Below are 22,513 nucleotides of genomic sequence, written 5' to 3'. Positions count from 1 at the left end.
TAATAAGAATGCGTTTCAGTTCAAGAATATTTGTTCGGAAACTTAGCTCCTCCTTCGGGCTCAGTGGCTTGTCTAATGAGTCATGCTTCATGAGTACTCAACCTTTTTGCAAGTTCAAGAAAATTAATCAAATACAGGTGTATCGTGTTAAATCAGGCCAGCTTTCTACTCTATCTGAATGTTATTTTAGTCGATCATGTTGTACCGCTACAGCAGTTAGACCTGAGTCCTATTTGATAATTCCTGGTGCTTTAGGGCGACAAGTCGATTCCTTGGTTAAGCCTTGCATTGATAAAATGCAGTTGTTGGATTTTGAACGGTTGCAGTATAACTTGAATGAGAGGGGATTTCGTTTCAATGCTAGGGAACTGCTCGAGCTTTGGAAGAAATACGAGGATATTATTGCTGAAAAAGCGAAAATTGAATCTAAAAGAAAAGAAAATTCAAAGATTGGAAACCAATTAAATAAGAAGAGAGGATGTGATCTTCAGAAAGAGTTTGACACTGTGAAAGAAACCGGAATTAAACTGAGGAATGAAGCAAAAAGAATTCAAAAGATATTGGAAGAAATTGAAGTTCCTACAATGATGAAACTGTTATCCTTACCAAATGATTATTGCGACGAACCTTTTAAAAGTCTTAATTTTGGTGAACCTTCAGGTTATTCAATTTCTGGAGATGAAAACATAGTTCTTGCTTTAAATTCTCCTGATTCATTTCACTTTATGACAAAAGAAAACGCATTTTTAGAGCTGAAGTTTTGTAACAAGCTACTTCAATACTTACAAAACCAAAATTGTAGATTAATCTCACCTCCTGATTTTGTTAAGTCAGCTGTAGTTGAAGGCTGCGGTATCGATTATAGTGAAGTGTTTACTATGAATGAGCAGGATAGTAGTGATCCTTTTAGGGTTGTTGGCGGAGCGTCACTCCCAGCTATGTGTACGCTAGTTGCACGAACAACTTTGCGCAATGAAACGCCTTTGCGATTCTCTACATTGGGAAGGTGTTATAGTGCCTCAAACGGAGCTAATATCTTCGAATCATCTCAGAGGACGTGTGTCCAGTCTTTAAGTTTGGTCAATTATGAACAATCATCTGGGGAAGTCGATTTTATGGTGGATAAATTAATTAATTTTTATTCTGTTTTACCGCTTCATTTTCGCGTTTCTAAAGCACCCCTTTCCAGTCTGAAGCGGTATGAGAAGGCAAAAATCAGTTTTGAAATGTATTCTCAATCCAAAAAGAAATATATTGAATTTGCCAGTGTTTCAAATATAGGTGATTTTATTAGTAGACGTTTGAATGTGTATTTTCATCCTAGAGGGGAAGATCAATTTGTTAATTTTGTATTTAGCACTTGCATAGATTTTAATGCATTTGTCCATTGTTGGAACGATAATGGTAGACCTTCACTTGTTTAATAAAACGTTTCTTGGCTCTTCTCTCGTCTTAGTCTAATCTGATTTAGGTTATGTTACTTGAAAAAAAAGGTTTAGCTAGTAATATAAAAAAGTGCAAGTTAATCAAAGAAGAAGAGAAGGATGTAGCTATTAGGGCATTATTTAGAATTCTAGGTAAGGTGTTTCCCATATGCTATCTTTAAGCTACTTAGAATAGCGTAACTGAAAAATGATTATCATCATGAGACTTTAATTTCAAATATTTGCATGTGTTTTGCCGTGTTCACTTTTTACATAAATCCTTCCTGTGATTTGACCAGAATAGTCGACGTGTTTCTGGAGAAACTCCGGTTTTCAAGATCTCAGTTTCAATAAATATGTGATGTGATTTAAAGAAGATGGCCAAAAAAATCACCAAACGTCAATAGATAAAGAAATGCTTCTCTAAGTTGCATAAATATTCATTTTTCTACAGTTTTATTCTTTCTCCAGGAAAATTTTGGCCACCTTTAAAAAAGTTAAATGGTGGTCTCTGTGGTAGATTATTATTATACTAGCATCAAAGCTTGTCGAACAACACGGGGCGAGGAGTATAAAACTGCATACTAGTTTATGAGGATTGGAGAAAAATTATTTTGCCTTCTCCCTCCAAACGCAAAATTCGAAGTCATCTCTGCCCCCCACCCCCCAAAAAAAGGCTGTCCTTGAAAGTTTCAAAACGATCCCCCAGCCCTGAAACTAAACAGTGTAAAGGTAAAGAAACGGCGCTAGACTTCATAGTCCAAACCAGCGGTGCTGATTTACATATCATAGCCCTTTGGCCAGGAAGTGCAACGGAAGACTAAACAAAACAATAACTTGGGAAATATGTATCTACGAAGTAAGATCCATTTTCCCTTTCAGTCAAATTCTTTATTCATCTGCACAGTTAAAATATATTCTTAATATATAAAGAAATATATTCTCAATATTTTATTTTTCACCATGCTCGAACCCATGACTCCGAGATTAGGAGTCTAATGTTCCACCATCTGTGCCACCCGGGACTGCTAGTTTTACACCTTTGGTGTATCAGTTTATTCAAATAAACAAGTTTTCTTTGAGTTACAGACTCAGAGGGTGTGCGTGTAACTGAACCCTTGTGCAACTGAACCCCCGTGTAACTAAACGCCCGTGCAACTCAACCCCATTTAACTGAACCCCCATGTAACTAAACCCCCGTGTAACTGAACCACCGTGCAACTGAACCACCATGCAACTGAACTACTGCACCGAATTAGGTAATTAACCTTTTTCAAACCAAACGATAGACAACCACGAGCGTAGAAAATACCACAAAATGAAAACAACAAAACAAGCAAGGTGATAAAAAAAATTACAGTATGTAGACGGTGAGAGCCGCCGTTTACCCCCCCCCCCCCACACATAAAATATCCCTTAAGGAATATACCCCGCGGAAAATAACACCTCACGGAAAATACCCCCCTCCTAGAAAATACCTACCCGTGGAAAATCTCCCCCCCCCCCCAAAAAAATACCTCTTGCGGTTGGTAAGTCTCCAATCATTATCAGCTTATAAAAAAGACTAGAAATGCCTGGGATTATCAAAAAATTTCTTCCTCCATCCTCCTGTCGTCTTGCTTACATATAGTATTTGTCATTGGGAAACATACGGAAATTTTTTGTGTGGGGGTTTTCTGGAGGATCTTCCATGAGAGGACAGTATTTGCGTGGAGGGGGGGGGCATGATTTACACATAAATTCCTCTTTTGACTTCCCTTGGAACTTCTCAATTAAACTAAAAAATAACACGACTCAAAGAAGATTTTTTAATTTTGAAAACCATAATTTCCGCGATGGGGGTATTTTCCTGGTGATGAGGTTTCCGTGGGTGGAGGAGGGGAAATTTTCCGCGGGGGAGGGGGGAAAACGCTTAGACCCGCAGAAATTGACAGGGTGAAGGGAACCCCAATTAAAAGACATAAGAAAGAAAAATAAATCTGGATTTAAGAGTTTTTGACGTCCGATTTTCTTTGTTTTTGTGACAACAAAACAGAGCATTTTTATAAATCCTCTTGACAGTAATTTATATAAAGACTTAAAAAAGCGAACAATTCCAACAAGTTTGAACATGTAAAGATTCTAACTTGTGTTTTACCCAATGTAAGTACGGTGGTTGAGTTGCATCAGGGTTCAGTTGCAAGGTGGTTCAGTTGCGCGTTGGTTCAAATGCACAGTGGTCCAGTTGCATGGTGGTTCAGTTGCACGGGTGTTTAGTTAAATGGGGTTGAGTTGCACGAGGGTTCAGTTAAAGGGGGTTCAGTTGTATGAGGGTTCAGAAGCACAAGGGCTCAGTTGCACGAGGGTTCAATTGCACGGTGGTTCAGTTGTACGGTGGTTCAGTTACAATGGAACCATCTCAGAGCTACAAAGTTAGAGACTCTCTGTAATAATTTGATGTATGTATTAACAATCACCTCTTCCCAGCCACCTTTTTTTTAAGCCTATGCTTCAGAGAATAATTTGGCTATGCTCTTTGCGAAACCTTGAATCCCTACGAAACACGACAAAACAAATCGTAGGTCTTTTTTAGTTTTATTGTTAGTAACTTTATAAAGATCTGCTCTTCTTATGATTACTATCTTTCTAGAAAACAGAATTTGATTTTTTTTTTTTTTTTTTTTTTTTTTTACAAGAAATAAGTCTTATTTATGTCCCAATATACGAATCGGTTTTAAACCTACCAAACAACTGTGTTCCAAAAGTCTTATATGTGCCCCCAAATTGACGGTTCGTGTTCGTGTTCTTGCATAATTAGCCCTTCTCTCTTTACGACTTAGAGGCTTATCAAATCGTGGTTTGGCGAATCTTGTAACTTGGATAGGCGCAGAATTGAGATAAATTAATTTCTAAAAGAATTTAATTTCATAATATTGTACGTATAATCATCATTGTGAGATTAAGTGCTCCCTTCTACTGATTCGTTTGTGCTGGCTGGGCAATTGTGGGGACGATTCATTTGTGAATTGATACCGGTCCCTTTTGGTCTCAAGTGCGGACACTGAAGTTTCATTATTTGCATTTCCTCCAGTGACGCCGTATCCAGTTCCTGAAAGATTATTATTTTTAAGTAGGAGGATAGTCCAATAACTTCTGCAAAAGCATTAATACTCTACGATCAACAGGTTTTCTGCTATTTTAAGGAGTTCAGGATGTACATAGCCTGGATCAGCACTAAACTCACAAAATATTTTAAATATAGTTATTTGATTTGCACTCTGAATGGCTCACTTATTAAATATCTATTACCTTGCGAAACATCGGCCCAACTAAGAGGGTAGAATAGGGGTAGTTATAAACTGTTAAAAAGCCGTATCAAGGAAATCTATTACGACTTATTCCAAAAGCTATACTAAATCCCAACTCTGATGATGTGCATATTAATGAAACCGTCTAGCGCTTCCACAGAAAAACCTGCCTACTGCTAAGATACCTCATATAATACCGGAATTATTCAGAAGGCAAAGACAACTGGTTTGTTTGTGATAATTTGCTGTAGTTTGCAGGTTTAGTTTTATTGGTTGGACGTAGAATATTTTTTGTTGCAACCATTTGGGCAAGCTAAATTAATTTGAACCAAAGACAAAGAACCTGCAGAGTCATGATTACAACTAATTTCCGTCACTGGCAGCCAATGATAATGCATCTCTTTAAGGATGCTGCTTCTGTGTATCTTTTCATCCATGGCAAAGTTAATAATTGCTTTCATTCAAGCAGGACTTTGTCCAGCGGCGTCATTTCATTCTGAACTAAGGGGGGCTAAGCAACCTCTGTGGGCCCTCTGAAGTGGCCGGCTCAAAGTTGTTTAAGAGTAATATTTCTTCACAGTGGTTAGCAAAGGCCTCTCCCAAAATCGACTAATAATAGTAAGAAGCAATTTAAAAGTGTTTAATGAATACAGAGAACTTAAGTTGGAATGTAACTTGCAGTTTTATTGCAACACTAGGAATCGACGAGGTTTCATTTTTCCAAAAATGTCAACCATAGCATCGAAATTCAACGATTTCGCAAGTCTTTTCACTAAACATCAGACCACTGAGCCTTTCGTCACCCATTGTTGATCTTAAATAGGTTTTAATCAGGCTTAGTGTAGAAAAGAATATTTCGTTACTAGCTGATGTGATAGGTAGAGTAATGAAGGTTTGTATAATTCATAACTTCGGAAGACGCTATCGACATTGCCTTCGCGCAATCGTGAAGTTCAAGGTTTTTTCATGTTTTTCTCACCTTTTTTACAAAATGGTTCACGCTGAAAACAAGATGCATTTTAATGTTATCTCTTTTTTCAAGTTTGATAAATTCAGAATTATTAAAACATCAGGGATTGAACATCAGTATATTTAATAAACTGTCAATCCAAATTTATTAGTTTTTTTTTTAATTTTCCTTGTTTTTTTTTATTGTTTTTTTTTTTTTTTTTGTTTTTTTTCGATATTATAAGAAATAAAAACACACAGCTCGAAAGGATGGTTTTCGGTAAAGTATAAATTTTGTTCTGGTCTTTAGAAGTCGCGATGTCATCTGCCAAACTCCTCTTAGTTTCTACTTGTTATGAGTTTGAGGAGGGGGCCACAAACCAACAATTGTAAGTTTGGTTCTTGAACTGTCACGGTTTATGTTCACCCTTAAATTTATTGGAATTAAGTTCATTAATTTTATTAATGGCAAGAAAGCAAAACACCCGTCAGCTCAAACTAATGCTTACTACAGTGGAGGGCAGACAGGTTGAATACTGTCTTCTGTTATGGTATATCTTTTTTATCTTAACCAAGGGTCTTATCAGTGAGTTTTGCTTTCAGGCTATCTATAAAAAATTCGAATGTCCACTTCATGGGGAAGGTTTATCCTCATTGATTTTTTTTTTTTTTTTTTTTTTTTTTTTTTTATTGTCACCTTTCCTTGGATCATTATTGGCTTATGCAAGTGTCTTTTATTAGGTTGAGTGTACAGTTCCATGTGTTAGTATTTACATGAATTATGAACTGAAAAACAAAATCGTGCTACAAAAATTTAATAATATAAATTTATTTATTGAATTCCTGATATTACATTATCATTTTAAAAAAATATGAGCTGAAATCTCACGTAGTTTTTCTGTTTTAACGTTTTCATATTATTTTAAAAAAGAAATTTTTCGGAAAACTTATTAACTTCGGCATTTTGATTTCGCTAAGCTTATATTGTAAGCCGATGTCTTAGAGACAAAGCTGCGCAGATTTATGCACTACGTCATCGCAAGGTATTATTGACAATTATTCTTCTATAACTTTATTAATATACTTTAATCAGTAATAATTTAGTGTTATATTAAAGAACGAAATGTTATATTAAAGAACGAATTGTACAATACCCCTATATTGAAAACTAACTGTTTCAAACATCTAACTGAAACAAACATCTTTTGAAAGTGGTTTCTCTAACGTATGTTATGTAATTATATTAAAAGACGATCATTAGAAATACAAACCATTGCAAATAGTTGACTTAGTTAGCTGCCTGATTCTTTGAGGTTCGTCTCTTACTATTCCAGAGAAGAAAAAGTCGTAGAAATTTTCCTGTTTGTAATCCGTTACATAAAGGATCGATATAGTTTTATCTGGGTTGCAGTGGTTGCTAGCAACCTAGTAAGAGATAATCACGGCCAACACTAAGAAATAGAATAACCCATAACTCCTAAAAATAGGGTCAGATCAAAACAAGAAGTACATCTCCGGGTTGCAGCGGTATCTAGCAACCTAGAAAGAGACGATCAAGTCCAATAATAAAAAATATAATAACCGATAACTCCTAAAAAAAAAAAGATTCAGATCAAAACAAGAAGTATACTATTAGAACTGCCTTGCCCGAGACCCCAATATAGGAAACTTACCGTCCCTTGGCTTGAACAAGGGAAATTATATTGGCTTGAAAATTAAGAAAAGTGGCTGAAACCACGATATTCAGCATATACGGCATCATTTTTCTCTCTCTTCCACCTCCGATAGCTTGGCACTGGGAAATTACAAAGAGCTGTTTAATGGTTTATTTTAAAGGAAATTGATGGGGTTAAAAACCTTTTGTAATTAAAAAATTATTTTAAAAGTAGAATCACTTTTTTACGAAAAACTGCATTTTCTATAGTACTGTAGTTAGACCCCGCCGCCGCGCCGGCGGATCGGCCGAACGCCGCCGACGAGCGGCCCGGTCACCCGCCGCCGAAGTGTCGCAACGCTGCCGGCGTGCCGCAGGCGCGCCGCCGCTGGCAGAGGTGGCGGCGTTCGGTCGACTTTAAATTAATTTTGCGGTAATTCTTTATTGCGTCAACCGCAAAGTCGGAGCTTTTCCTTCTCATGTGGTTTAGTATTTCGATTTTCCTGATTAGAAATCAAGCAGGGCTTACACTGTGCCCTAAGTTTCGGGTATTTCCCCAAAAATTTATGCGTCACTCCGAAAAAAAATTTGGTTCCCCGAATCCCCTAAAATCACGCAATCACAGTGCCACCCCTGGCGATTTATCACCAGTGACTTTCCCTGCCAAATATTACTTTGCATACCATAATTCTTTACTATTCTCTTGTTCGTTAATTTTCGTCTCTTTTGTTACTTTGCATAAACACTAAACACATACACTATGCGATTGCAAATATTGCAATATACACAGTTCTTCTTATGTTGACAAAAAAAGTATTGTCTTTATGAAATGAGTTTAAATCATTTCGAATGCAGTTTCCCAATTGCTATTTCTTACATCATTCGTAGTAAAGAATTTTATTTTTATGTTGAATAGAACTATAGAACGCATTCACTACTATACAGCTTCAGCCTTCATGTGGATTTTGAAATTGACAGCAGACAGATTGCTTCTACAGCTGAATAGTGAGTTTGCAGAATTTCTTTTTCTTTTGCTGTTTTTAGATAAGATTTTCTTAATGTTTAATACTCAATTGTTGGACGTCTGATAGAAAATACAATCTTCTTTCTGAAACATTTTTACCCCCCCTCCCCCCTAAAAAAAACCTTCTTGAGACAAAATTTAGTTATAGACTATGCTATGTACAAGGTTGGGGAATCAAAGATTGAAACGGAAGTTACCCCAAAAATATGATTAATAAATAAATTGTTAATTATTGCCTATTGGGGGGGGGGGGGGGATAGGGAGCTATTATTTTTAAATTATAATACCCCATTTTTTTATTATTGAACCCAGTGATGCAAAAAAATTATTATATTTTTAATTTAAAGTGGAGACAGAAGAAAATGATATCAAATTCTCTGGGAAACCATTGAAATATTTTGATAGACCCAGGGCCCTCCATTGGGACTTGTTCATTGTCTTGGGTATTTTGCGATTTCTCATAGGCTACTGGCCTAATTTGACTTTTTTGCGTACTCCCTTTTAATTAGATTCTTTTGATCTTATTGAATGCCACGGCGAATCTATGACTCAGTTTTCCAATAATTTGAGGTACATCTGAATAATTTCGACATTTTGTTGTTGTCTTTGTACCCCTTTACTCATACCCTCAATTTTTTTTCAAGGAACACTAAGCTGTTTAACGGTATTTTGCGTGTTGGTTTGAACCATATAGTGACCTAGTTAATTATTAAGTAAATTATTTTTCTAATGTAAAGCTGAGACGGTATCCTATCAAGGTGGTATCTAGAGGGGGGAGGGTTGGGAGGTATTACATTTAAATGATAATATCTCGAATTTTCTTTATTGAAAGCAGGGATGCCAAAAAGTTATTTATTTTAATTTAAAACAGAGACGGCATTCTATTAAGATGGTATCCAGAGGGGTGGGGGAGGGGTTGGGAGATATAATATTTAAATGATAACACCGCGATTTTTTTATTTTTTTTTGAAAGCAGGGAAGCCAATAAGTTAATTATTTTATTTTTATTCAAAGCAGAGCCGGTATCTGTCGGCTCTGTGATGCTCTATGGAGCTGAAACGTGGCAAGCTACAGCCGTAACCCTCAAGGCAATTGATGTCTTTGCCTTGATGGAGGCAATGGATGGAGGAGGCAGTGAGAAGCTGCTGCAGCTCACCAAGCAGTCTCGGTTTTCGACCCAAGCAGCCGAGCGAACACTACGATGGTTCGGACACCTACTTCGAATGCCTCCACACATACCTGCGAAAACGATCCATGACTTCGACCCTGTCAAAGCCGGTTGGAAGCGACCTCGCGGCCAACCGAAAAAACGATGGTCTGACAGCCTGTCCGAGTTCCTGACGATGGAAAATATGTGGTTGAGCGATGTGCAAACGCTTGCCATGGACCGAAGTGGATGGAGGAGGCAGACGTCTCTCTCTACGCCGAGCAGCGCCCGGCAGGAGACATAAGTCAAAGTAAGTAAGTCAAGTAATTCGTGAGTTATACTTGATACAGTACTTGTATAGTTTTATCGTCCAAAGGGAAAGAAATACGTGCGTCCAACCCGTTTATTTTCTTATTGATGAAATTGGTTTACTTTGAAAACATTCTTTTATTAGTACCAGGCAGATTCAAACTAAAACGAATTTGTGTGATGAAAGTGATACCTACATCCCCACCTAACGTTGCGCTCGAGTAACAATGGCGCCCTTGGTCCAGTGCCCAAGTTACATTAAAAGGCCAGTTCATAATAAAAGCTTTTAATTTGGGAGGTTCAAGGAGGAGTCTTTGACAGTCTTGTGACCTCAGGGTACTAGATGTTGCAACGTTCTTACGTATCTACAGTGGTTTAAAAAATTCGATCACCTCACAAATGATCACCAAAAATATGCACAAATATAACAAATGTAACATTTGGAATATTACAACACTTTTTCAAAGCTTTGAAGAAAAGCAAAAAAGGCTAAATACCCCTAACTACGCTTGAAAGCTATTTTAAAAGGATACTCTTTGGAGATTTCCATGGATATGACCATAGCAGAAGCTTTGAGCCTGGGTGTGGATCAAAGAGGAGTCTTTGAGTGTTTTGACCACAGGTGACTTATTGCTACCTTTCTTAAATTTGACTTTCTTAAACTTGGTAATTTTTGTGAACATTTGGAAATCAAAGCTTAAACTCAATAACTGATACTAAGTGTATTTTGCTTGGATAAGTAACATTTTGCTTGGATTAAAAGTGACGAACTAGGAGGAAAATCTCAACATCTTCCTGGAGCTACTTCGGTCGGCATATTATTTCATTTAATTACATTTAAACGGATGAGCTTTTCATTTTTTACCTAAGAAAATACCTGGCACTTCATTTTTCTTCATACCGAAAACCGAATAAACCATTAAGTGTTTTTTGTTTCATTGTAATTGAAGTGTTTCATCATGTATTTTTCAATTTGATAAATTTACTCCTTTTAGATGCAGTTTATAAATTTACTGATATTAGGTATTTATGAGTTTATAATTTTGAATGAATCCCCAAAAGAAAAAATGAATAATATCCAAAAGAGCAGCCAAAAGCACTAAAAAAGCAGCAGTTCAGCTTTAGCCCACATGACAAATATTCTATAAAGAAGCCAAAAAAAACTTTAAAATGCATTTTTTTTAAGATTGTTCTTAAAAGCCAGATTTTAACGCAAGAATACTTCTTAGGAATCTAAAAGAGCAACAAAAAACAGTTAATATAATAGTCACCCATTTCAACTGTTTTAAAGGTGACAAAACAAATATAGGCAAAGGGCATTATGAAAATATAAGCTTCTAAGTTCAAAGTTATATTCGAAGTTTTACCCAGATAACTGACGAATTTTGTGATACGGTATTTGAAGTTTTGTATGCAGTAATGCTCGATGAAAAAAACTACTAATTTTGACAATTATTTATGTTAAGAATACATAGCTAATAGATACTTCAACTGCTCGTATTATGCAAGGCTTCTGAAACGCCACAACCATTTCGTTTCTACCACATTTCTACTTCTCTTGATGAATAACGAAGAAGACTAGTTTCCAGCCAGCGACTTGTGAATTTCTGAACTCATGAATAGGCTCGAATCTGTTGTAAACTTAAGCTGTGATTTGAGAAACACTGATGAAAACATTAATCTTTGCGGTCAACATTGATCGCGCCGGTGGCGCGGCGGCGGCACGCTGTTTTGGCCCCGCCGCCGCCGGTCTTCCCTCATCGGCGTGGCGCCGGGGTCTAACTGTAGTAGCTTATGTTGTTATAGCATCAGGTGTTTGTCACCTCTACGTGCTTTTGTAATTAAAAAACAAAATTTTAACAAAACCAATATTTTTACAGAGAACTGCATTTTCATATACTAGATAATGAATGTCGTCATAGTTTTATTAGAATTACATTAAGGAACGAACTGTAGCTCATAGTAACTGAAGTAATAAAATGAATCATTATATAAATTATTATTTTAATTGTATTCCTTAAGAAATCGTTATAAATGAATGCAATATTTATGCACGCTGATCTGTCGACAATCCGGGTTGCCGCGGTAGCTAGCAACCTAGTAAGAGACGATCACGGCCCATAGTTAACAAAAATAGCCCATAACTCCTAAAACTAGAATCAGATCAAAAACGAAGTTTACTATTAGAACCGCCTTTTTCAATACCCCTATATAGGAAACTAAGTGTATCTTGGCTTCAAAAACAAGGAAAATATATTGGTTAGAAAATCAAGAAAAGTGGCTGAAACCAAGACATTCCGCATCGAAGGCAGGTTTGTTTTAATCCGTGTTTTTCTCCTCAGCGAGCTGCTACATCTTGTGCAATTTGTAATTACAACTAAATTACTTTTAAAATAGAAACAATTTTGACAAAAAAAAATGCGGTTCGTGCACATACTTAATGAATGACGTTATAATCTTATAGGTTATAACCATATATGACTTAATAAATGAATGCAATATTTATACACGCTTATCTTTCGACAAGATAATAATATTTAGGCTTAGCCTATAAAATACGTATCTCTGTAGCGTTGTCCTATATTTCCAAAGAAAAAAAAATCAAATTTTTATTATTTAAATTTTCAGTTCAGATTTGCTAAAGTTATTATGTAAACTGCAAAAATATTTATGGTCTCTAACCAATAATACTAATTTTTTAATTCAAACCAGAAAAATACCCGAAAATTTTAAATAGTTTTGTTTTTTGTCTCCTGGAAACAAATTTTTTTTGACTTAACCCGCACAGTAGGCTACATATCTCTATAGCGTTGTTCTATATTTCCAAAGAAAAAAAATCGTTTTTTTTTTTTATTTTAGTTTTCAGTTCAGAATCGCTAAAGTTATTGTGTAAACTGTAAAATTACTTATGGTGTCTACCCAATCTATAATAAAGAACAAATATAAAGCTATTATAATCACATTGAAAAGGATACTGTTTACAATATGTTGAGAAGATACAAAGAGATTGATTTTTCTCGTTTTCCATGTCAAAACCCAATCATCATCGCTATCATTTTCAATTTGCTTGGATCGCTTTACATCGGCTTGTCTTTTGTCATTATGAAATACATACCGCCAAACCTTTGCTTTTTAACAAAGGTATGGTAGGCATTGATGACCTTATCCATATCAAAATCCTAAGCCCAATCATCATCGCTATGATTTTCAATTTTGACACGTTTTGATTCCCGCTCTCCAGGTTGATTTTCATTGACTTGCTGACATGCTCGGTGTCGCATGTCTTCTAACCGCGTGAGTCTGCTCTTCATTTGCATTTTTGACACGCCGCCGCTGTTCTTCTAAACGCATGTGTATTTAATGTTCATTTTCATTTGACTCGCTCACATGCTCGCTGTCGCCTTTCTTCTAAACGTGTGTGTCTTTGCTATTCATTTTCATTTTTGACTCGCTTACTTGCTCGGTCTCGCATATCTTCTAACCTCGTGTGTCTTTGCTATTCATTTTCATTTTTGACTCGCTTACTTGCTCGGTCTCGCATTTCTTCTAACCTCGTGTGTCTTTGCTCTACAGTTTCATTTTTGACATGCTCTAATTGTTGTTTCCATATATCTGCTTACCGCCCGTGTCTTTGCTCTTCATTTACATTTTTGACAAGTTCTTGAATTTTGATTACTTCAGACAATTTAGCAATGGCCTTTAATTTAGTTGTCCGTATTGGTGTTGTCGCAATTGATGGTCCAGATTGTCAATTTTCACACCTTATCACGTTTGATAGTTCAGGTGTTGATTCCAAAGAATCGTCAATTATAGTTACTGCAACGGCAAAATTTTAATTTTTTGGGCCGTTCAACATACATTATAATGTATAAATAACTGATGCGTTGGAATCTCAATAATCTTATTTATTCTATGCATGACAGCATATAAGAAATTGTTTATATGATTTCATATATGATGCCATACGAAGTGCTTATATGATGTACTAACATAGTACATGACGTAATTTACAAAAACCAAAATTAAGGCTCTTAACGAATTTTCTCAGACTTCTGATATATCTAGATCGTCTTTTTATGTGAGACTATCTCAAGATACCAATTTTCCCGAAAAAACGTGGAGCCGTTTTCGAGATAATACATAAATACATACACAATTATTGCTCACTTATAAAAATTAATTTAAAAAAATTTTTCGAAAAATAAGTTTTTCAAAGAAAAGTAACGGCCATTTTAAACTTAAGCTCAGCAGATACAAAAACCTGTCAAAATTCATACTCAAAACGACCAGAAAGTACTATTAAAGAACAAATGAAACCCAAAACGAACGTAAATTAAACAAACAATTATAGCAAAAAACATACAACAAGTAATAATATAAAAGAATAAATAGATCTTAAAGCGAGTAATGCTTAGATTGAATATGAAAATCAAGCTAAAAACGGAAAAAAATTATTTTGCTATTGAAGTATAAATGAAGCTGAAAACGAACAGAAATTAAATAAACAATCAATGTTCTTTCTGAAGGTGTTCTAGACGAATACAGTTTCACTACAAACAAGAGTTTGGATACTGCCCCCTTCCTTAACTGGAAATAAAACCAAAAGCTTACTGCGTCATTGGCGCTTAACTGAAAACAAATTATAATACAAATATTTCTTTTCGAGTTCTTACAGCATTGAAAATAAAAATAAAATTACAGTGAAATAAATTCTTGAACTAATGGATCTTTCAATAATTAATATCATTATACATCAAATATTCAATTTGATGTTGGTTAATGTTTCCGAACGTTCAAGATGCATTTCAGTTAAGCGCCAATGCCACAGTATGTAATAGAATTTTACAGTGAGAGAAGGAGACGATACCCAAACTCTTGTTTGTAGTGATTTTTGTTCGTTTCAAGCTTGATTTGCATATTCAATTTAAGTTTCACTCTTTTTAAGGCTTAATTATTCATTTACATTAATATCTATTGGATTGGAAGGCAACAAACACCCCTTCCACGGTCACCATTTCCCCAAACATATCCGATCAAAATTTATTGATAGCCATTTTGTTCCACGAAGTTTAAAGTTCAGGAAATTATACCTTTGAGCAGGACACTCTTCCCATAGTCTTCAGGGCAAGGGTTATAAGTTATGTCCTGGGGGCATATAAGGTTTTTATTGAAAGCTTTGTTGTAGAAACTTGAAAAAAGGCTCATTTGATTGGAAATGTAAAGGGCTAATGCCCGTTTTGATAATCAAAAATGATCTCACGCCCACCATTTCCCCAAACACATCCAATCAAAATTTTAGATATCCATTTTGTTCAACGTAGTCGAAAGTTCTGGAAATTAGGTCTTTTAGGATAAAAACCTCATCAGAGCTCTCAGTGCAATGGCTGTAAATTATGCCCTGGGGGCATATAAGGTTTATACAGAAAGTTGTTGTAGAAATTTCAAAAGGGGTTCATTTGATTGGAAATTGAAATTGCCCGTTTTAATATTTAAAAGTGATTGCAGAGTGATTAACCCCCTCTCACGCCCACCATTTCCCCAAACACATTCAATCAAAGTTTAGAGATAGCCATTTTGTTCAACGTAGTTGAAAGTTCTGGAAATTATATATTTAAGGATGACAAACCCCCGAGAGTTTCCAGGGCAAAGGTTGTAAGTTATGCCCAGGGGGCATATAAGGTTTTTAATGATAGAGTTGTCGTAAAAACTCCAAAAGGGGCTCACTCAATTAGAAATTGAGAGAGATAGTGCCCTTTTTAATACTTGAAAGTGATTGGACGGTAACTAACCCCTCTCTCGCGCCCACCATTCCCCCAAACACATCCAATCAAAATTTTCAGATAGCCATTTTGTTCAACGTAGTAGAAAGTTATGGAAATTAGGTCTGTGAGGATGACACTCCCCCCCACCCAGTCCACACGGTAAGGGGTATAAGTTACACCCTAGTGACATACAAGAAATTTATTTAGAACGTTGTCGTAGAAACTTCAAAAGGGCACAGTCGATTTGAAACCGAATGGGGTAGTGCCTTTTATCAATAGTTGAAAATTATTGGAGAAAGATTAACGCCCCTCTCACATCCATAACTTTCCCAAACACATCAAATCAAATTTTTTAGACAGTTATTTTATGTAACGCAGTTGAAAGTTCTGGAAATTAGGTCTTAGAGGTTGACAACCACCCTCACAGCCCTTAGGGTAAGAGTTGTAATTTATGCCCTGGGGCCATATAAGGTGTTCATAGGAAGTGTTGTCGTAGATACTCGAAAAAAGCTCATTCGATTGGAATTCGAAAGGCCTAGTGCCCTTTTTAACAGTCGAAAGTAATTGGAAGGCTTGACATTTGATAGTAAAGATCGATGTGGATATAATATATTATTTTGTTGTTATCGTTGTTTAGATCAGGGCACTTTGTATCGAGGGAGTTGTCATAGGAACTTCAAAAGGGGATCAATCGATTGAAAACAGAAACGGTTAATGCCTTTTTTAATAGTCGAAAGTGATTGGAGGGAAACTAATCCCCCTCCCATACCCACCCTTCCATTTGACTGTATGTTTAAAAACTAAATGTTGCCATAAGATTAAATCAAAATGCACTGTGTTAATGCTAATTCCCAATAAGGCATCTCAGCAGTATCCCAAGAACGACTGAGGGTATTATGTTCGAACTTTCGGGGCTGCTTCTGCTCTTAAAATTTAACCAGATCAAAATAGCGTAAGTGTATCCAAGCTATCACAGAAAGTAAACAGATTTTTTTGCGAATGGTATCAAATTTTCCATTTCAGGTCAACTAGAGGAGGTATGAAACTAAATTAAACACTACTATTTGTGTCCAGATTTTTAAGAGGGTGTATGTTGTTAAAAATTGCTGAAAATTTTTCTCCAGCATACAAATTGCAGGCGAAACTATAAAGTCTTAAAAAAACGAAAAGATTTAAATAATTATTTTCTTTTTCCCGGAAAAAACTGTGTCCATATAAAACGAAAAGAAATTAATTAAAATAAGTTTTTCCACAAAATAAGTTTTTCAAAAAAGACTAAAGAACTCCATTAAACAAAAAATGAGCAAAAATCAAATAAAATAATCTACCAAGCGTGGAACTACCAAAAATCAGCATCGATAAATAAATGAAACCCAAAAAGAGCAGAAATTACAATAAATAACCGAGTCAAACTCAGAAGGAGCAGAAATTAACATAAGTTGGGCGCAAAACCCCTAGGCCTTCCCAAGGCCAGAACATAATTTGCCCTTTACTGAAAAAAATGCAAATGAATGTGCATTGTTAGTTTAATATACATATACTGATATTTAGTAATCAAAATCTTAGTATTATTTGATTTATTAAAGTTATAAAAGTAAAAACATTTAGATTATTTTTAGTAAAGTGCAAATTTTGTTCTGGCCTCGGGAATGCAGAGGGGTTTTGCGCTCAACTTATGTTAATTTCTGTTCGTTTTGAGTTTGACTCGATTATTTATTGTTATTATACGCTTGGTTATTTATACGCTTGGTAGATTATTTGATTTTATTTTTGCTCATTTTTTGTTTAATGGAGTTCTTTACTTTTCTTTGAAAAACTTGTTTTGTGGAAAAAGTTTTTTTTTAATTAATTACTCTTAAAAAGTGACCGAGAACTTTCAATTTCCAATCATATAAGCCCTCTCCGAAGTTTATACGAGCATTCCTTCCATAAGAACTATATTTACCCCCAGAGCATTACTTACAATGTCTGCCTCCGGGTCCTGGGGGGTTGTGGCGACCCCGGAGTTTTCATTATATGGTCTTTGAACTATTTTTTTTTTAAATGGTTACCTCAAAGTTCTTATCGGATGGGTTTGATGAAAAAGGATATTGAGGGGGGGCTAGTTGCCCTCCGATATCTTTTGACTCTTAAAAAGTTAACTTGAACTTTCAATTTCTAATTATATGACCCTCTCCGAAGTTTATACGAGCATACCTTCCATAAGAACCATATATGCCCCCAGAGAAAAACTTAAAACGCCTCTCCCGGGCCCATGGGGACTTGCGTCGACACAGGAGTCTATCTTATCTGACCTTTGAACTATTTTTAACCAAATGGCCATACGTATAGGAGTTGTTGTTTTATGATTTTTGAACTTTTTTTAACAAAAGGTGTACCTCAAATTTTTCATGAGATGTATTTGAGGAAAAAGGGCTTGGGGAATAGTTGCCCTACGATCACTTTTGACTCTTAAAAAGGGTACTAGAACTCTCTGGGAAAAATAAATGGAGTGTGGGGGAGGCTAGCTGCCCTCCGATCAATTTTGAATCTTAAAAAGTGAATTACAACTTTCAATTTCCAATCAAATGAGCCCACTATGAAGTTTTTTTTGGAAAAAGGGTGTGGGGGGGGGGGCTAGTTGCCCTAGGATATCTTTGACTCTTAAAAAGTAACTAGAACTTTCAATTTCCAATCACATGAGCTCTCTCTGATGTTTATACGAGCCTGCCTTTTATAAGAACCACATACGCCCCCAGGACAACACTTACAGCTCCTACCACCGGGCCCTGGGAGGTTTTGTTGACACGGGAGTTTTTGTTATCTAATTTTTGAACAATTTTCAAAAAACTGGCTATCTCAAAATTTTTAGGGGATGGGTTTGGGGAAAAAGGGCGTGGGGGGCTAGTTGCCCTTAAATCTCTTGATTCTTAAAAAGTTAACTAGAACTTTCAATTTCCAACCAATAGAGCCTTATATGAAGTTTATACGAGTATCCCTTTCAAAAGAACCGCACATGCCTTTAGGGCATAACTTAGAACGCATCCCCCCGAACCCTGGGGTTATATTGACACTGGAGTTTTTCTTATCCGACCTTTGAACTATTTTTAACAAAATGTCTATCTCAAAATTTTCATCAGATGGGTAGTCGTAAAAAAATGGCTATCTCAAAGCTCTTAGCGGATGGGCTTGAGGAAAAAAGGGTTTGGGCTTGAGGAAAATGGCAATGTTAAAATTTTGATTGGATGAGTTTGGGGAAATAATGGGCGTGGAAGGGGTGTTAGTTGCCTTCAAATCATTTTTGAACCTTAAAATGGGCGCTAGAACTCTCGATTTCTAATCGAACAAGCCCCCTTTGAAGTTTATATGACGACCCCTTCCATATGAAGTGCCTCTGGGAAAAGAAATAAATAATAATAAAACATTGGAGCCGTATAGCCTTTACTATAGGCAACGCTATAGCGTTGCCTCTGATTTATTTATTTATTTTCCCAGAGGCGATTCATATGCAAGGGGTTGTCGTATAAACTTGAAAGGGGGCTCATTTGATTGGAGATCGGGAGTTCTAGTGCCCTTTTTAAGGGTCAAAAGTGATTGGAAGGCAACTAACACCCCTTCCACGTCGAGCATTTCCCCCGAACCCTGGGGTTATATTGACACTGGAGCTTTTCTTATCCGACCTTTGAACTTTTTTTAACAGAATGTCTATCTCAAAATTTTCATCAGATGGGTAGTCGTAAAAAAAATTGCTATTTCAAAGCTCTGATCGGATGGGCTTGAGGAAAAAAGGCTTTGGAGGGGGGCTAGTTGCCCTGTGACCTGTTTTGATTCTTAAAAAGTAAATTAACTTTCAGTTTCCAATCAAATGAGCCCTCTCTGAAGTTTATACGACCATCCCTTCCATAAGAACCATATATGCCCTCAGGCCATAACTAACAACGCCTGCCCCCAGGTCTTGGGGGTCGTGTCGACATCGGAGTTTTTATTATATGAATTTAGAACTATTTTTAAAAAATAGCTATCTCAAAATTCTTATCGGAGGCATCTGGGAAAAAGGGCGTGAGAGGGTGAGGACCGGCTACCCTCCGACATCTTTTGACGCTTACAAAGTGAACTAGAACTTTCCATTTCCAATCAGATGAGCCCTCTGAAGTTTATACGAGCATTCCTTCCATAAGAACCATATATGCCCCAGGGGTATACCTTATAACCCTTGCCCTGAAGACTGTAGGGGAAATGTCCTGTTCAAAGATACAATTTCCAGAACTTTCAACTACGTTGAACAAAATGGCTATATCGAAATTTTGATGGAATGTGTTTGGGCTAATTTGACTGGAAATTAAAAGTTCTAGTTCACTTTTTAAGCGTCAAAAGATATCGGAGGGTAACCAGCTTCCCCCACGCCCTTTTTTCCCAAACGCATCCGATAAAAATTTTGAGGTAGCTATTTTATTAAAAATTTTTCAAAGATCATATAACAAAAACTCGAGTGTCGAAACAACCCCCCAGGGGCAGGCGTTTTAAGTTATGCTCTGGGGGCATATATGGTTCTAATGGAAGGGATGCTCGTATAAACTTAAATAGGGCTCATTTGATTGGAAATTGAAAGTTCCAGTTCACTTTTTAAGAGTCAAAAGAGATTGGAGGGCACCTGCCTCCCCCCTCCACGCCCTTTTTTCATCAAATCCATCCGATAAGAACTTTGAGATAGCCAATTTTTTAGAAAATAGTTCAAAGACTATATAACGAAAACTCCGGGGTGGACACAGCCCCCCAGGGCCCGAAGGCAGCCGTTGTAATTTATGCTCTGGGGGAATATATGGTTCTTATGGAAGGGATGCTCTTAAAAACATCACAGATAGCTCATTTGATTGGAAATTGAGAGCTCTAGTTCAGTTTTTCAGAGTCAAAAGAGATTGGAGGGCAAATAGCCCCCCCCCACGCCCCTTTTTCCCCAAATACATCCGATAAAAATTTTGAGATAGCCAATAAGATACAAATTGTTCTAAAGTCAGATAACAAAAACTCAGGTGTCGATACAACCGCCCAGGGCCCAGAGGTAGGCGTTGTAAGTTATGCCCTGGGGTATATATGGTTCTTATGAAAGGGATGCTTGTATAAACTTAGGAGAGGGCTCATTTGATTGGAAACTGAAAGTTCTAGTTCACTTTTTAAGAGTCAAAAGAGATCCGATGGCAACTAGCCCCTCCGCGCCCTTTTTTCCCCAAGCCCATCTTATAAAAATTTTGAGATAGTCATTTTGTTAAAAATAGTTCAAAGGTGAAATAAGAAAAACTCCAGTGTCGATACAACCCCCTCAGGGCCCAGGGGAAGGCGTTCTAATTTATACTCTAAAGGCATGTATGGTTCTTATGAAAGAGATGCTCGCATAAACTTCATAGAGGGCTCATTCGATTGGAAACTGAAAGTTCTAGTTCACTTTCCAAGAGTTATGAGATTTAAGGGCAACTAGCCTCCCCCATGCCCTTTTTTCCCAAACCCATCCGCTACAAATTTTGAGATAGCCAGTGTTTTGAAAATTGTTCAAAAATTAGATAACAAAACTCCGGTGTCCACACAACCCTCCAGGGCCAGGAGGGGTAGGCATTGTAAGTTTTGTCCTGGGAGCGTATATGGTTCTTATGAAAGGGATACTCGTAAAAACTTCAGAGAGGGCTCATTTGATTGGAAATTGAAAGTTCTAGTTCACTTCTTAAGAGTCAAAAGATACCCGAGGGCAACTAGCCCCACCCCACACACCCTTTTTTCCCCAAACCCATCCAATACAAATTTTGAGATAGCCATTTTTTTTAAATAGTTCAAAGGTTAGATAACAAAAACTCCAGTGTCGACAAAACCCTCCAGGGCCTGGGGGCAGGCATTGTAAGCTATGTCCTGGGACCGTATATGGTCCTTATGAAAGAGATGCTCGTATAAACTTCAGAGAGGGTTCATTTGAATGGGAATTGAAAGTTCTAGTTCATTTTCTCAGAGTAAAAAAGGATCGGAGGGTAACTAGCCCCTGCCGCCCTCCATGCCTTTGGTTTTATCGGATGGATAAATCAATACGATAAAAGTTTGAGGTGACCATTTTGTTAAAAATAGTTCAAACATCAGATATCAAAATTCCGGGGCCGATACAACCCCTCAGGGCCCGGGGGCAGGCGTTGTATGTTTACTCTGGGGGTGTATATGGTTCTTATAGAAGGGATGCTCGTATAAACTTCAGAGAGGGCTCATTTGACTGAAAATATAAGTTCTAGTTCACTTTTAAAGAGTCAAAAGATACCAAAGGGGCATTACCCCCCCCCCCCCCAAATTTTTTTCCCCAAACCCATCCGATAAAAATTTTGAGATAGCCATTTTGTTAAAAAAAAATAGTTCAAACATCAGATAATAAAACTCTGAGGTTGACACAAACCCATTTTTTCACTTTGATGATACTTTGATACTTTTGATACTTTGATGAAGATTTGATTTTTTTTTTTTAAAGCTTGATTTTGAAAGAAGTAATTTTTTAAAACTTGAAACTTTTTGCAATCAAAAACGAACAAAAATTAATTTAAAAAAAACTTTCCGAAAAACATGTTTTTCAAAGAAAAGTAAAGGCCATTTTAAACTTAATCTCAGCAGATGCAAATACCTGTTAAAATTCAAGCTCAAAATGACCAGAAATTACTATTAAAGAATAAATGAAACACAAAAACGAACAGAAATTAAATAAACAATCATAGCAGAAATCATACAACAAGTAATAACATAAATGAATAAATAGATTTTAAAGCGAGTAATACTTAGATTGAATATGAAAATGAAGCTAAAAATGAAAAAAAAATATTTTACTTTTGAAGTATAAATGAAACTTAAAACGAACAGAAATTAAATAAACAATCAATGCAAACAAACATACAATAAATATTAATGTAGATGAATAAATAAATCTTAAAACGAGTGGAACTTAAATTGAATATGCAAATCA

The 22,513-nt window shown here is 36.3% G+C and overlaps 1 protein-coding gene and 1 long non-coding RNA gene across 2 annotated transcripts in view; one reads left to right on the top strand and one right to left on the bottom strand.

Moving 5' to 3' along the window:
- The first annotated feature begins 8 nt into the window (after positions 1-8).
- Slimp (Seryl-tRNA synthetase-like insect mitochondrial protein) lies at positions 9-1,442 on the top strand. The gene has a single exon (XM_089088267.1). It carries the CDS (start codon positions 9-11, stop codon positions 1,422-1,424), a length of 1,416 nt encoding a protein of 471 aa, XP_088944393.1. The 3' UTR covers positions 1,425-1,442.
- A 2,863-nt stretch (positions 1,443-4,305) lies between these two features.
- LOC148953052 (uncharacterized) overlaps positions 4,306-22,513 on the bottom strand; it is a 62,177-nt gene continuing 43,969 nt past the window's right edge. The window contains exon 2 of the long non-coding RNA XR_016141622.1: positions 4,306-4,512. This is a non-coding gene — a long non-coding RNA (uncharacterized LOC148953052). The remainder of the gene's footprint in view (positions 4,513-22,513) is intronic.

The sequence above is a fragment of the Artemia sp. Qi Xiang Cuo genome, chromosome 4 (assembly GCF_049724085.1).
Source record: "Artemia sp. Qi Xiang Cuo chromosome 4, ASM4972408v1, whole genome shotgun sequence".
In the NCBI taxonomy this organism is placed as follows: Eukaryota; Metazoa; Arthropoda; class Branchiopoda; order Anostraca; family Artemiidae; genus Artemia; species Artemia sp. Qi Xiang Cuo.
The sequence above is the reverse complement of the archived record's forward strand: the minus strand, read 5'-3'. Positions and strand labels throughout refer to the sequence as shown.